The sequence below is a fragment of the Arvicola amphibius genome, chromosome 2 (genome assembly GCF_903992535.2).
Source record: "Arvicola amphibius chromosome 2, mArvAmp1.2, whole genome shotgun sequence".
NCBI classification, from domain to species: domain Eukaryota; kingdom Metazoa; phylum Chordata; class Mammalia; order Rodentia; family Cricetidae; genus Arvicola; species Arvicola amphibius.
This window is the reverse complement of record NC_052048.2, coordinates 62883512-62899608: the sequence shown is the minus strand read 5'-3', so window position 1 is coordinate 62899608 and position 16097 is coordinate 62883512. Positions and strand designations below refer to the sequence as shown.

At 56.4% G+C, this 16097-nt stretch overlaps 1 protein-coding gene across 1 annotated transcript; it reads left to right on the top strand.

Annotated features, from left to right (window-relative positions):
- Positions 1 to 364: 364 nt before the first annotated feature.
- Positions 365 to 14946, top strand: LOC119807911 (cytochrome P450 26B1). Its single transcript, XM_038320139.1, has 6 exons — positions 365 to 1161; positions 4489 to 4713; positions 12019 to 12294; positions 12473 to 12628; positions 13872 to 14156; positions 14532 to 14946. Exons 1-6 carry the CDS (start codon positions 958 to 960, stop codon positions 14922 to 14924), a joined length of 1539 nt encoding a protein of 512 aa, XP_038176067.1. The 5' UTR covers positions 365 to 957; the 3' UTR covers positions 14925 to 14946.
- Positions 14947 to 16097: the final 1151 nt, after the last annotated feature.

The window sequence follows — 16097 nt, the reverse complement described above, 5'->3', positions numbered from 1 at the left end:
GCTTTTCAAACCACCAGCCCTGAAGTCCTGCCTCCTGCTTTCCCCCTCTTTCATTCCTTTTTGCCGTTCTCTCTTTCTTTTTTTTCCCCCCTCCTCTCTTTTCTTTTCCCCAACAGCAACTCCAGAGCTGAGAGACTGCGTCCCGGGACAGACTGCCTTTTCTTAATTGATAGATAGCCGGGCTCGGGTTTTCCACCTCCTCCCCCCCCCCCACCCCGCCTCACCCCTCCCGCCCGCCGCCGCCGCCCCAGCGCCCGCCTGGGGCTCTGTCGCCGGCCGCGTCCCTTCCCGGCTGCGGCCCGCCGACTCCGCACTCGCGCTCGGGCCAACGCGCCCGCCTCGCCCGCCTCCGGGTGCCGCGGCCGCTCCAGCCTCTGCACTCGTCTCATCTGGGGAGCCTTTTCCCAAGCCCCCAAAGTTTCTGGGTTCGTTGGAATTTTTGCGTTCCGGTTTTTTCCTTTTTATGCACCTAGAAATTTTGAAGGAATACTTTTGATAAATTGACCGCACTTTCCGCTAGCTCTCGGTTCCCCTTCTTTTTGCTCCCCTCGCTTTGAGCAGGGTAGGGGGCTTCCGAGAGGCTTCTGGTGGATAAAGTTTTCCAAAGTTTTTCTAGTGTGATGGTTGAGGGGAGAGCAGGCTCACCAGCTTGACTCAGCTCCATCTCACCTCCCCAGAGCAGCCCTAAGCCCGCGTAAAGGGACAAACAAACAAACAAACAAACAAAGTTACACCTCGAGTCGCCTCGTGTCTCCTCTCTTCTTCCAGGAAATCTTTTTCCTCCCTCTCTTCGATCACCTCGCAGCCTTCAGACCCCTTCTCTGGGCCCCATCTCCTGGGTTTCGCCCGAGGGGTGCCAGGACCCCCGGCCGCAGCCTCCCCTCCCCCGTCACTCTAGTCCGGCCCTCCCCTCCCCCTTCGCGGCCCGCACAGCCAATCCCCCGAGTGGCCGCCAACATGCTCTTTGAGGGCTTGGAGCTGGTGTCGGCGCTGGCCACCCTCGCCGCGTGCCTGGTGTCCGTGACGCTGCTGTTGGCGGTGTCGCAGCAGCTGTGGCAGCTGCGTTGGGCGGCTACCCGCGACAAGAGCTGCAAGCTACCCATCCCCAAGGGCTCCATGGGATTCCCGCTTATCGGAGAGACCGGCCACTGGTTGCTACAGGTAAGCGCACTCTCGCCCAGCTGCTCCTGGAGTCCGCTAGCCACGGGTGCCCGGCCAGGGGGCGCCGGTAGCTCGGACACTCGGACGCTTGGACTCGCCGGTCCCCGCCCCGCCCCTCTCTGCCTCAGTCGGCGCCGCCTGGGTTTCCCCAGCTCGCCAGCAGTGCGGCTCGGAGTCCTCGGGCGCCGGGTGAGCTAATTCGAAGGGCTGATGATGGGGGGGTTAGGGCCGTGAGAAGCAGAGAGGGCTCCCAAGTGTGGTGCTCCTGGGCTGCTGGCCTTTCGTCTCTGTCTCTGAGCTCCAGTCTGTGTTAGCGTCCTGGGTATCTACCTAGACGCTGAGAGGTAAAGGAGAGGGCCAGTGGCAGCTTCGAATAGCCCACACTAAGACCCGGGCAACATCCCGCAGTGTATCCCGCTCAGGTACAATTGGACTGATATAAGGTGCTACTCACAACTCTGTGTGTGTGTGTGTGTGTGCGCGCGCGCGCGCGCGTGTGTCCGCGTGTGCTCGCGCGTCTGTGTCTGTGTGTTATGGTGGGAGAGGAAAAAGGTAACCTAAGGGAAATTCGAGGCAAGAGAGCTGAGAGCTCTCAGCTTTCGGGGAAAAGGGTCTGTTTGCTTATTGGGTGGGGACAGTTTAGCAGAGGGAAACTGGGAGAGCTATGCAAGAATTCCAGAGTGTGCCTATGCAACTGGACGCCTCACAACTCCACTCTGGTGACAGTTGGGGCCAGGCTCCTTGAGGACCAGACCCAGGTAAGTAGCAGGCAGATTAACCTGGAGTTAACCTCGTCCCGTGCTAGACAATCGCTTTTGCAATTTGATACACCCCAGGGTTTTTTTGGGGGGGTGCACCTCTGGTGTAACAGCGGGAGGTGAGTTTGTCAGGCTGGTGATCGCTTCACGGAAGTTAGGGCAGCCTGAATATCCCTAGACAGACAACCCCAACCCCTCAAAAGGAGAAATGAAAGATGAGCGCGCGTGCGAGGGGACCTATGGGTTTAGACGTGCGAAAGCTTGGCTTGAAATTAATAGACGCGTGCAGTTAGTGCGCGTGGGCATACACACACACACACACACACACACACACACACACACCACTGCGCCCAATCGGAGGCAGAGTGACAGGAGAGGAGTGGGTATGGAGGGGGCTTGAGAGATTCTCCCCCCCCCATTTCTCCATGCCTCACAGTAGGACCATCTCTTGGGGGGGGGGTTGCTTGTCCAGTTGGGTGGGGTTCACTTCAACCAATCGGACGATCCTTAGAGACAAAATCTCTTTTGCCTGTTTCTTGTCTCCACATTTAAAGGGTTAACTGTGGCGGTGGTGGTGGTGGTGGTGGTGGTGGTGGTGGTGGTGGTGGTGGTGGTGGTGGTGGTGGTGGTGGTGGTGGTGGTGGTCCAGGCTTTAGCCGGGAATTTAGAAAATAAAATAACTCAAGTGGGCAACGGTTCCCGCCTGCTTAAAGCAAAGCCTCGGAATCATCATTCCCATCCTGTTTCCTGACCTGCCCCTCCCCCATGTCCCTTGCCCCTTTTCTCAGTCCCACAAGGACCCTTGCGGGTGTGATGTAGTCAGCACAGAAGTCAAAGAGGCACCCTTTGCCAGGGCATCCCTGTCCCTGGGGGTCAGATCCCCCGGAGGTAGGGATCAGGCGTGCTTAAGGGGTTAAAGCGAAACCTCCGAATCCGGTGTTTTTTTCGGAGTAATTTATCAGATTTTACGGGGGACCTCCAAGGGCTCTCGGTTTCCACTAAGCACCATCTAAACAGAGCCCAGGGCTAAAAATACATTTTTGTATAAATTGGACTCGCGGCCCGAACGGCCGCCCCTATGAAAGTCCTCTTTGTGAAGGCCGTGGAAACGGCGGACAAATAACTCTTTATTAAAGCCACAAAAAACGCACTTTAATTATAGTTAGGCAGATCAGAGGCGGGGGTGGGGGCGAGGCGGCGGCGACCTCGGAAAATTCACAACCCAACTTTTGTGTCGAAAGAAAAGAAAAACAGAGAAAAAGACGGGAGAGGAGAGACGGAGTGAGACCGACCGAGGGAGACTGCGCGGCAGACGGGAACCCCGCTCGGTGCCCCCCTCTGCCGCACCCCACCTCCGCCCGACTTCTCTTAAAGGAGCCGGCGCCGTCTAAACCGGCGTCTGGATGGGGGCGTCCCCGACTCAGCTCCTCCAGGTGGCGCGGGGGTTCCCGGCTCGTTCCCTGTCGCGAGCCGGGCCCAGAAGCATGTGGAAAATCCATTAGGAATCTGGGTTCTGTAGTCATTTTTCGCATCTGGGGCGTGTTCACTTCTAACTGGAGTATAGTTTTCCTTGGAGAAAGAAAGTGGAGCGGGGGGCAACTTGGGAGAAAGGGAGCCTTCTGTCTCCGGGTGGAGGGAGCCACGACGCGTCCCTGAGAGAACACGAAGGCGGAGCCCCGGCCACAGTTCTGCAGTCCGGCGGGAGAGACTGGACAGGTGGCTCTCAGCCTCTTTGCACCCGGTGCACCCTGGCGGGAGAAGAGTTAAGGCGGGCTGGGTGGCGAATGCTATGAAGGTTTCCGGCACTACAGGCAGCTGGACGTGGAGCGCAGGGATCGGTCAGGGCCCCCGCGATCCAGTTACCTGCGCGGGTTGCCGCGCCTCATCCCACCGCCCCTCAGAAACACCTTCCCGGTGCTCCAATTCCAAATTTCAGGGCGGTGACAAAAGTTCGTCCTAGTTATTCTCAGGACAAATGTTTCAAGAGAGTCGTGGCTCTGGGCCCAAGACTCCACCCTGCGAAGCCCACGAAGGGCCACACCGGAGCAGAGAGGAAACTCCAACCCCCTTCTCTGGGGACAGCCTTCGTGCATGCACAACTCGCCGCTATAAATAATCTTTGGCCTGCGGCCACCCCGCGGGGTCTCGCCAGCCCGTGGCCTAGAGCCTGGAAATATTTATTCCGAGAGACTCTGCCGAGCAGGGGTGGGGGAGCAGGCTCCAGCTTCAGGTTCAGACGTCGGGGATACCCCCCCAAAAAAAGCCATTACCAAAACCAGCCTTCCGTGGGTGCTCCTGCATCTCCGTCCTCCCGCATTATTTATTACTCTTCAGTTCCCACTTCCCAGTCCTAATGCACGCCGTGAAAAATAAAACCCATAAGAGAGAGAGAGAGAGAGAGAGAGAGAGAGAGAGAGAGTGTGTGTGTGTGTGTGTGTGTTACGTGTGCGCCTGTGTTGAACGTTGGGGGATGACAGGAACCGGATGGCCGGTGACTAGGGTGGGGCTGGATGCCAGTGCATCAAAGATCCTCTGTGAGCCCTGAGAGGCTTCTGGTGTATTCCCGCAGGGTTCCGACTTCCAGTCGTCTCGCCGGGAGAAGTATGGCAACGTTTTCAAAACACACTTGCTTGGTCGGCCGCTGATTCGTGTGACCGGTGCGGAGAACGTGCGCAAGATCCTCCTGGGCGAACACCAGCTAGTGAGCACCGAATGGCCGCGGAGCGCCCGTGTGCTACTGGGCCCCAACACGGTGGCCAATTCCATTGGCGACATCCACCGCAACAAGCGCAAGGTAAGAGCGCAGACCCTTGCCTTCCTAGGGTAAGGAGCACAGAAATTTGAGCTTCCCTGCCTAGAGGGTTTCCTGCCCGAATCCGGGCTCGGCTTGGGCCTCCTCTTGATCCTCGCTGATGCACCTTTTGGCCGGCTTACCCACTGCACGGTGGGCACCACTAAGGTCAGTGGGGCCTGCCTGGATATGGTCTGGACAAAGCTTGTACGTGCGGGGTCTGCAGTGATGGATGCGGTTGCTCAGTGCTCCACAATACTGAAAAAAAAAGAAGGGGGTGGGGCGGGCTGTTCCACCCTCCACTCCTCAACCCTATTTCTCAAAGTTTCCCCCAGTAAAGCCCCAAAGACCGATCATGCTAAAACCAAACCTGGCCGAACAGCCACAGGTTGCCTGGAAGTGTGTTGCAGGACTGGGGATACCCTGTGGGCAGTGGTCTCCTGACCTAGCCCAGGGAATAGGTTGGGTGGACTTGGGGCCCCTGCCCTACCTGGCACGCAGGCCGGTGGGCGAGGGTAGGACAAAGGCTGGGAGAGCAGTCTAGGTGCGCTGAGGTTCAAAGCGCACCCAGCCTCCAGAAAGAGGAAGAGAAAGTGGGTGTTTATCCGGTGGATTTCCCGAGCTAGAGCAGAGACGCGCAGCAGGCGAGCCAGAGCGCAAGCAGCACGCCTCCCCGCCCCCTCCAGCTGCGCCGCAGCCACCGCTGGGCTGGGAGCGCGGGCGGCACGTGCTGTTTGAACTGCAGTAACCCGAAGGCTGAGCCGGCCGGCGGGCGGGCGAGGCGCCGGCCTTGGGCTGGAAGCCGCCAGAAGGGAGGCTGCAGGGCTCCTTCACTCTGATTTTTCCATTGGGTCAGAGGACTCGTTCAGGTTTGGAACCTAAGAAAAAGAAAAGGGGCCTCTTGCCTCGGGGGGAGCACTGGAACAAGGAAATGGGTAGACGGGACCGCGGGGATCGTGCCCTTCGCCAACAGCCCTACTGTTAGGTGGTCTGGGTAACTGGGGCGTAGTGGGACAATCATTGATGCAGCTTCTGAGTTTTGATGTTCTCTGAACCGTCCCGTAAGGGTCGTTCTCCTTGGCAGGCACAAAAGAAGCACACACACACACACACACACACACACACACACACACACACACGAGAAAAAAAATCAAAGGAAGATGTGCAGGTCTTCCAAGAATTCTACATAAGGGCTTCTGAAGGCCTGAGGGGATGCTGGAAGCAGTTAACAGCTTGCTGACAAATGGGGGCGGGGCTGGGGGCAGTGGTTTTCCCCTTGAGTTTCTGAGACTCCATCAAGGCTTCTTTGCAAGGAGCTAAGAGAAAGAGAGCTGCGATCTCTGGGAATCCAGCTCCAAGCTACTGTCTCCTCACCTCCCTTCAGAGGCTTGGTGCAGAGGGATCTCATATTTAGACTGAGATTTGAACTCCCATTCGTCACTCAGCCTGCAACATTAGCCTGCAGCACTACCAGAACCTGCCTACTGAGGCTGCAGGAAGCTGCTGTGGGGCAAGGTGCTGAGAGGAAGGAAGTAGTCTTGACCAGGACCAGAGTGAGGCCCAGCTCCCCTCAGGGCTCAGCTCACAAAGGTTTCTGGCTTTGGCCAGTGCATTGAAAGCTCACCCTCTTACAGCTCAGTTGCCCTCTGTCTTCCAGGAGCCAGGTGGGAAAGGCCTGGAAAGGAAAAGCCAAGGTCTGAGTCCACATTATCCATCTGAAGCAAGGGGACAAGGAAGGGAACAGGACAGATCAATAGTGTGTCTGGGGAGTTGGAAGGGGGGAGTCCCCTCATCTGAGCTCCTGGCCTTTTGGCTCTTGGGGATAGAGAGTGGTCAGAGGCCAGAACATATTGACCCAAGCTCCAGAAACAAAATCCAGAGGGGGTTTCTGTATGTGCGATTGCTTTATGGTGGTCGCGTAGGTAGGATCCTTCTCAAGTCACCCTGAAGTGTGATCTGCGATCCTGTTTGCTGAATTTCATAGGCACTAAGAAGTGGGGAGCTTGATCCTTGCCCTCAGGAAGTAGAACCTGATAGAAATGACAAGAATTGACTAAGCAGGGGCCATGTCTCTGAATGGCCATGTTGCCGGGAAGAGATAGCTCAGTTTTGAAGATGCAAAAGCCTGGAGGGCACCTCATGGCCAGAGTGAGGGTAACGCTGCTCACATTACAGTGAGGGCCACGCCCCAGCCTGGTTAGGATGAATGTGCAGGAAGTGGGGCCCAGGTGTGCCGGGACGTGGCTGGCTGAGAACTAGAAGAGTCACTGTTTCCATCGAGGTGGGAGACTACCCCTTCTCTGGGAGGTCTAACCAGATGTGTCGGGAGAGGGCTTCCACAGGCATCCTTGCACGCACTCCACATGTTGGCCCTGGCTGCCCTGGTGGTCTAGGGCCAGCAGGGGTGGGACTGCCTGCAGAACTCCAGAGTGTCCCGCTAGGCTGATTGCATCACCCCTGGAAGCCAGGCCTCATGCTCCTTCCTTGTCTCTTCCTTTGAAACCCCTCCCAACCTGGGGCAGAGGATCCTATCTGACAGACTGTACAGAGGGGCTGGCCCAGTGCCCAGGAAGGATGGGTGGAGTCTGGATGAGGAGGTAGGGGTAAGAAGTTGTAAGAGAGAAAAAGAAGGTAGCACTTCTGGAAAGCCTCCTGCTCTCCAGCCACGTTTCTCTTTAGATGGAGCTGGGTCTTAGCACTGAGAGACAGGAGACCCAAGATCCCATGGAGAGTGAAGCTGGTTTTCTATCCAGCAGGTGGGCAGAGCCCAGAGTGATCCATGGTAATAGAATCATGGGGGAGGCCATTCCCAGCCCTACTAGGCACTGGATGCCTCTGGCTCATCACACAGGCTATAGCCATAGACTTGCTCACATGCATCCAGGCTTGGCTCAGGGCAGAAGCTCCAAACTGCTTCTGGGTCCATAGAGAGATAAGTAGCATAGCCGGACAGCCCAGCCACAAGGGAACAAAGCCTTTGTCCTGCTAGACAAACTCCTTCATCCAGAAATTAAGGTAGCTCCAGCAAGTGGGCCTAGGGGCTGCCGAGGAGGAGGGTGGTAGGAGCGGATCTCTTTGAAGGTCAGTGGGGGAGGAAGCCCAGGCCAGCTGCCAGGGCGTCTGGGTGTGGGTACCTCCCTCTGTTGCCCTTGTGCAGGGAAGCAGGAAAGGTGAGTGTGGGGGCTTCTGCTTCCTGTATTTCTTCCGTTCTCTGTCCTTCCCCCGATGTCTTCTTGCAGTCCCACTTTGTCCCTCTGATAGCCCCTCACCCTGCTAGCTTTGAAAAGCAAATATGACCTTGGTGTGGTGAGGGGAGGCTTGGCTGGAGTCTTTTTCTGGCCCTGAGCCCTGATGCCAGTCATTGTAGCCATCCTGGGCTCCCCAAGCCCAAAAGATTGGTGTGAACCAGGGACTTAAGGATCCTTACAGCAGGGTGAAGACTGTATTCTATGACGTTCCAAAGTCCTTCCCTTGGCTCTCAGCTTTCCAAGGGAGTTTGGAGCTGGAAGATGGTAAGCAACTGGGCAGCCAATTGTCCCCTACCCTTCCAGTACTTTTGTTGGGGGCCTGTGGCAGAGTTTATGTAGGAAGGGTACCCACATGGGGAGGGAGACATGTGCAGGTAGGGTAGGGGGCTGCTTGGCTCACCCTGTATGACCAGAAGGGATGAGTGAGGACAGACGTAACTGAAGGGGAGCCAGGTGGCATTGCAGACGACTGGAGAATGACACCCTCTTTGGTCCCCCTCCTTACTGGAATCTAAAGTACACACCTTGGCGTCGCCCCTATGCAGACCGCTGCAGGCCTTCCGTTATTCTTTCCACTCCACAGGCCGAGGCTCCGGTGGCTTGGCTGGGTGGCCTGCCTGGCCCCCACCCCTCCTGGGCAGCAGCTTCCATTCCTCCTCAGCTGAGTCACTGGTTGGGCAGTGGGCTCCCTCTCAGGCCCTGCCCACTGCTGTGACTGCCCATTGAGTTGTTCATCTACCCTCAACTGCTGGCTGATCAGGCGGGTGCTGCTCCGGTGGAGCTGTGGGCTTTTACAAGGTCACCTCCTCTCCCAGAGACACCAGATTAGAGGCGAGAGAAAGTCTGGCTGGGAGAGAAGGCATCTGTAAGAACAATTAGAGAGGATTTAGGCTTGGACAAGCCGAGGTGAACACTCTAGGCTCTATGCAATCAAGCTGTATCCACAGGGAGAGAGACAGGACAATGGAGGTAACTGTGTAACTGGGGAGATGGAAAGGGCCAGGGAATGTTCTCCAAGGACATTTAGAACAGTCCTCCTTCCAGGCCTTCTTGTGAGTCTATGGGGATACTGGGGTAGGCATTCTGAAGTCTCTTACAGGATCTTCTGTCTTTGCCCTCCCTGCACCCATCCCTTGCCAAGTCTATACCTGTTGCTTGATCGGCAGAGCTCTGCTGGGGTTTGGCTGCTTCCCATGGACATTTGTGTGGCATTCTTGGCTTCATTCTGGGAATTCCCAGGGAAGACCCCATGAAACACAAGACAACCTGGCCACTGTGTTGCCTGTGGTCAGGGCCAGTGCTCCTGGGCCAGAACTGTCTTCATACTGAGCCGCTCCCGGCACCTTCCCCTGTGCCCCAGGCCTGACCCCAGTGGCCAGCAGCCTCAGATCCAACAAGCTGATGGGGCCCAGGCCTCTCCCTGCCCTGGCAGGCACCTCCTGCTGTCCTCCGCGGTGACTGGTGGTTTCTGGGCTGCCCCGCTTTGGGAAGTGCCCGCCTTGTTAGCCCTGGGCACAGACCCAGAGATGCAGACCTGGCGTCCTCCCAGAACCTGGGAGGCCCCTGAATCTCTAGAGCAGCTGAACCAGAGGCAGGGCCATGGACTTGGAGACTCTGAGGAAAGGCCGCTGCTAGAATGACTGCTAGCAGCTTTGCTTGGATCTCATGCCTATGCTTTTTTCACCTTTCAAAGGGGAGCAGGAGGGAACTGGGGAGCTCTGGGTGGAAAGGGACTTAGAAGTATCTAGATGGACTCTTCAGAAAACCATTGGGGAAACTAGACGCAGAGGCGTAGCCAGCCAGAGGCGGGGCTAGGCAAGAGCCTGGTCTTTCACTATTCTTCTTGGGGCTCCAGTGGGAGAGAGGCCATGGTTTCTGGCCTTTCTCAGGATCCCTTCCCACTTGGGGACAAGTATGGACCCCCTGCCACAGAGTTCCTTGCTCAGCCCCAGATCTTCCATGTCTTTCTGGGTTGTGCCTGCCCTCCTGGGCCCCTCAGGCCAGAGAAGTGATTCAGTTAGCTGTCGCTAGATGGCGCAGGGAATGTAACCTAAGGGGCACAAGGGGCTTGCTCATTATCCCAGTGGGGCCCTCTCAGAAAGCCCTTCTTTTGTCAGCCTTTGGGGTAGCCTGTGCCGGCTCCCCAGGGCCTTGGTGCAGTGTGAAGTATGGGGTGCTAGGCTGTCTCCACAGGGCTCAAGTGTCATTGGGCTGTGCTGCTGGGAAGGGCTTCTTCTTGAGACAATAGAATAGGTTCTAAGATGCTCTGTGTCTTGAAGACATCCCAGAGGTCTCTTGGGTAGGTCTTACCATCTTATAGATGAGGAAGTCAAAGCCTTGGGGTAGGCATCATGACTCTAGACACACACTGACAAATCCCTTATTATAAGTTAAGCCTCTTTGGACACCCAGTCTGACCTTCCTTACCATTTTCTTGCTGTTTCCCGATTACTTGCTTGGCTTTGGTTCTGGTGATACTGTCCCTCCTGCCCATGCCATCTTTGGGCCCAGATCTCCACTGGGCCATTTCCTACCTTATCCCATTTCCAGGAGTTTGCTGGTTCTCAGCCAGTGTGGCCTTGCTGTCCCCTCCTGCCCCGTAGCTGGCTTCTTCACTGTGTTTTGTCACCAGGAGTTTTCCTCCGGGCCTCCCATTGTTTCCTGGTGACCCCACAGAGCTCTGTTCTCTGTAGAACCCTCTTCTGGTCTGTAGTCACTAATTGTACTCCCAAGGGCGAGGGCCCACTTTTCCATTCCCCTTAAGACCCCTTGGCTGAAGGCTGTACCTGCTTCTACGAATACCAGGACAAGGGCTCCAGCATCCAATATAGTCTTCCTCTACAGCTGAAGCCCCCTGCCAGGAAATTCTCCAGAACCCCCCAAACTGGACAAGGTGTGAGTGACCTAGAAGACCCCCTGTCACCCTTGCTCATTTAGGCTGTTCCTTGGCAGTGAAACTGGCCTGGACAGCATGGTCCTCTGGCCCTCACTGGCCTCGCTCCCCTCCCTCTGCCCACTGGGAACCGGGGAATGAAAGTTGCTATTGTGTGAAATGGCCGGGCCACTGAAGGGCCAGCACTGTTATTTCTGCAAACCAGCCCTCCCATTAGCCATGCAGGGCACAGGCCAGGAAAATCTTACCTTTTCCTCCATTAGCTGACTGCAGGGGAAATTCTCACATTTACAGTTTGTGCGGTGGGTTGTGTTTGGGGGGCACACGGGAGGGCAGTGTGCTTGTGTGGTTTCACGCGCACGGGCGGGTGGGCGTCCTGCCTGCACTCTTCCTCTTTCCCCAGCTCTGGGGGTGCCTCCTGCTCTGGATTTGTTTGTGGGCATATAAGTAGACCCACAGGCTGTAAGTAAATAAACAGACACCCTCCCTCTTTTGGCCATCATATGTGAAAACATGCTGATGTTGGGGTGGAGGCAGGGTACTGCCCAGCCAATCAGGGGGATGGTTGCAAGGCCAGGAGATGGGAACAGGGACCCTTGATAGTCCTAGAAGATGTTCAGAATTAAAGGGTCTGCCTTTGCAATATTCTGGGTAGAACACTGTTGCCTCTAGGCCTGGGCACACAGTAGATGTTTGACTGGTTCAGCCTCTACACATCCTAGAATCTCCACTCAATAGTCATTACCTGGGGACTGATGACAGTTTGAGTCCCTAGAAAGTCCTGTTTTCTATCTTGCGATAGGTTCTCTTGCCTGCCTATAGTGGAGCAGAGGAGAGCCGTATACTAATTTCTTACATGAGCTATAAACAGACACTTGTGCTCCCCCCCCCCCGACACTTCTACCCAAGGTCCTAGAACTCAGATAGTCCCTTGACAGAAGTGCGGAGTCCTTTGTGTGGCCCCACCCTAGCCCCTGTGGTGGCCCAAGGCTTGGAGGGCCTTCTGCTCTCTTGCTCTCTCACAGACACAGGTGGTAAAGCAAGAGTTCAGTGCAGGGAACTGCACAGGGATCGGGGTTGGGGCCACCCTCAGGGAGCTTGGTAGGAGGAGTGTGGGCAGCACTCCCTGGCTGCAGGTCCCTTACCACTTGCCTCTGGGCCCTTCAGGTCTTCTCCAAGATCTTCAGCCATGAGGCGCTAGAGAGCTACCTGCCCAAGATCCAACTGGTAATCCAGGACACACTTAGAGCGTGGAGTAGCCAGCCAGAGGCCATCAATGTATATCAAGAGGCCCAGCGACTTACCTTCCGAATGGCCGTGCGTGTGCTGCTGGGCTTCAGCATCCCTGAGGAGGACCTGGGCCACCTCTTTGAGGTTTACCAGCAGTTTGTGGATAATGTCTTCTCTCTTCCTTTGGACCTTCCCTTCAGTGGCTACCGAAGGGTGAGTATCCAATGCAGGCAAAGAGAGGGTGCTGGACTGCCTTTGGGAGGGACACACTGCTGGACAGGTGCTGGGAGGGAGCACAGGACATAGGAACAGGTAGACAAGGGCAGAGGTGGCAATGGGATGGGCCTGGAGTCCTGCCTTCAGGAAGAGCTGATGATCGTCTTTCCCCTAGGGCATCCAAGCCCGGCAGATCCTTCAGAAAGGCCTCGAGAAGGCTATCCGTGAGAAGCTGCAGTGTACCCAGGGCAAAGACTACTCAGATGCCCTGGACATCCTCATTGAGAGCAGCAAGGAACATGGCAAGGAGATGACCATGCAGGAGCTGAAGGTGGGTGGGCGGCACCACGCCCCACCGTGGAACTCCCTTGCTCACTTCCCTCACCCAGAGTGGGGGATTGCCTGGCTGCTTGTGCTCCAGCTTTCTGAGCAGCAGTGGCAGTAGCTGCCTCAGTGGTGCAGAGGCAGCAGAGTGGCATCCTTGCCCTTGCTCTGAGGATGCTTGGGGCTGCTCTGTTCACAGTAGCACGTGGCCTGGGGCTGTGCGCATCATGTGCTGGGGTGGCTCTATCCTATAAGCTCTATCTTACCCCTATCTGTCTCTATTGTTCTTAAGATGTTCTGGAACATTGACCCTTAGGCCTGCAAACCGACTGGCAGAGGCTTGATGGCATCTTCCATTGAGCTGGGTTACTCTCTCAGTTCATTCCATAGTCCCGAGAAAACACATGCCCAGAGGCCACTCCCTGGAGGCCAGCTCCAGACTCTAGAGATGTTTGGTTGTAATATGGACTCCCTGCTCTTACCGATTACCCAGTCGTGCTTGGTACTCTTGTCCATTCCACTGTCTGAGCACAGCTGGCCTCTGTCTTTGGTCCTGCAGGAAGAGTCTTGTCTGGGGGACTCTTCCACTTGGGAAGGCTTGTTCATCCCCAATCCACACCCCCATTCTACACCCCTTTACCTGGTATCTAGACTTCTCCCAGGAAGCTGGGGAGAAGCTGCTGTAGCCTCATTAGCAAGTAATCAGACCTTGGGATGATGGAACCTCTGGGTTCCACTGCAGTCCCCTCTTGGGTCCTCCTAGCTGCTGCATTGTGCTGCTTCTAGATCCTGCCTGCCCATCTGACCACTTCTTCTGGTGATGGAGGAAAAAACTGGAGGTATAGATACCTAGTTACCCATCACACACACACACACACACACACACACACACACACACACACATACACACACAATGCAGAGCCCTTGCAGCATGTCCTATCTCTTCCCATGAGCTCACTGCACTGAACAGCCCTGCTGGTGCTGGCCATGAGTCCCAGCACCAAGCAAAAAGTGACCTTAAGCTCTGGAGCCAGCAGGCCTGTGTCCTGCCCTAAGTCATAGCAATGTGTTTCCATCCAGGCTGGGGGTTAATCTGCCACCCCCATGAGCCTTTTGAGAATAAAGCTCAGAACAAAAGTATTGGCTGCCAGAAGGTAAGGCCCAGTGCAGATGGGCACTAGAGAAAGCCAGCTGCGTAGGTTAACCTGTGTGGCAAATAACCCAGAGTGCCTGTCTCTCTGTTGCCGCAGGATGGTACCCTGGAGCTGATCTTTGCAGCCTATGCCACCACAGCCAGTGCCAGCACATCCTTGATCATGCAGTTGCTGAAGCACCCTGCTGTGCTGGAGAAACTGCGGGAGGAACTGCGGGCCCAGGGCCTGCTGCATGGTGGTGGCTGCCCCTGCGAGGGCAGCCTGCGTCTGGACACGCTCAGCGGCCTGCGCTACCTGGACTGCGTTATCAAGGAGGTCATGAGGCTCTTCACACCCATCTCTGGTGGCTACCGTACCGTGCTGCAGACCTTCGAACTGGATGTGAGGCTGGGCTCCAGTGACCGTGGAAGTGGGGTGGCTGGGGCTTTGGCTAAACGCCAGGAAAAGGTGGCCATCTTGGGGTCCTCAGCATGGTGGTGGGGGGGCGGGAGGCAGGGAACGACACCTGATTCTAGTAGCTTTCAGGCTTGTGGGAGAGACCCCAAATGTAGAGCTGAATGAAGCCAACCTGTGTGTCACATGGGATACTGCTTGTGATCCATATGGAGACTTGAACTAACAAGTGGGGGACGGGGGTTGGGGAGTGGGGGGTCATGCCTTTGGTCAGAGACAGGCCTTGAACAGCTGAGGATGAGGACAGGTAAGTAGGCCTCTTCTGGCTCTCACCACTGTACCCCCTGTTCCATCTCCCTCCAGGGTTTCCAGATCCCGAAGGGCTGGAGTGTCATGTATAGCATCCGAGACACTCACGACACAGCACCTGTGTTCAAGGATGTGAATGTGTTTGACCCTGACCGCTTCAGCCAGGCACGCAGCGAGGACAAGGATGGTCGCTTCCATTACCTCCCATTTGGTGGTGGTGTGCGGACCTGCCTGGGCAAACACCTGGCCAAGCTGTTCCTGAAGGTGCTGGCGGTGGAGCTGGCCAGCACCAGCCGCTTCGAGCTGGCCACCCGGACCTTCCCCCGCATCACTTTGGTCCCTGTCCTGCACCCTGTGGATGGCCTCAGTGTCAAGTTCTTTGGTCTGGACTCCAATCAGAATGAGATTCTGCCTGAGACAGAGGCCATGCTGAGTGCTACGGTGTAGCCCTCACTCTGGTCTCAGCCCAGCCCAGCAGAGGGGTGGGGGACAGAGACAGAAACCTGTGGGGTGAGGAGGGGGGCTGGGTGGGAGGCCAGCAGTCCCCCTATGTTGTCCTCCTCTGGCCTCTTCTCTGGCAAACCCTCCCCAAATCCACAAGGGCCCCGCCCCCTCCTGCCTCCTGCTCTCTTGGATCTCCACTGCCCCCTAGCTTAGCTCCTGAGACAGGGCCGGGACAGGACTCTGTGTGCCCATGACAGTGTTAGCGCCAGTTGGCTGAGCCGCAGAGCAGAATATGCTATATAGCCTCTGAACGCTCCCTCCTCTTATCCCCTTGTCTTTTTGTTGGTGGTTTGGTGGTTGTGAAGGCAGAAGAGAAGACAAGAGGGGGACCCCTTGGAGCACTCTTTGGCACCTTTCACTGCTCAAATGGTGTCCAGAACAGCATCTTGGGGATTCTCACCTAAGCTAACCTGGGCAGGGCAAGAGCTGCCGCCAGCCTTGAGGGTGCCCTGCACCAGCCTAACCAGTTTGGACATTGGAAATTACCTATTGCTGCTATTTGTTCTCTCTTCTGACCTTGGGGTACAGGAGCCTATAGGCTTAATCCCCAGCATCTTTCTTGGTGGCCCTGGGCAGGCACACTGGCATTCCTCCCCTATGGGACCCACTGAGCCAGGTGGTTTTCGGCTACAGCTGGACTCCCAGCTGCCCATCCCTGCCCCCTAGCCCATATTTATTCACTGACCTTGTCTACACTGAGGTCTGGAGCACACACTGCACATCACCAGCCTCTGTCCTGGCTGTCCTTTTCAGGGTTTATGTGAGGCAAGCAAACAGGTCTCTGGTCTAACCCTGCTCCCCTGTGAGGGTTAATGTCAGAGTCAGACACCCAGTGTCTCTGCCTGGTGGTTTTTAATCACCTCCTCGCATCTGTCAAAGCCCTGGGCTTGCGCATCTGGGGGCCACCACTTCCTGTTCGCTTACTGCCTGCCCCAGTGCCAGCCACTCCCCAAGTGAGGATGTGCAAGGATACGGGTTCTCCTGAAGGGACTGCTTGCCTTCCCTTCCTTAACCCTCACTCTCTGTCCCTTTGCTCTTGGGAGTGTTCCCCGCCCCACCCCCATCCTAAGCCCATCCCACCCCCATGCCACTGTCTGCCAAGCCCAACTCAGGGTG

What these genes read in the sequence shown, in the direction of transcription:
- LOC119807911 (XM_038320139.1), top strand. Translation starts at nt 958, where the DNA reads ATGCTCTTTGAGGGCTTGGAGCTGGTGTCGGCGCTGGCCACCCTCGCC. An exon ending in CCGGCCACTGGTTGCTACAG is followed by an intron (nt 1,162 to 4,488) that starts GTAAGCGCACTC and finishes GTATTCCCGCAG; the next exon opens with GGTTCCGACTTCCAGTCGTC. An exon ending in TGCAGACCTTCGAACTGGAT is followed by an intron (nt 14,157 to 14,531) that starts GTGAGGCTGGGC and finishes ATCTCCCTCCAG; the next exon opens with GGTTTCCAGATCCCGAAGGG.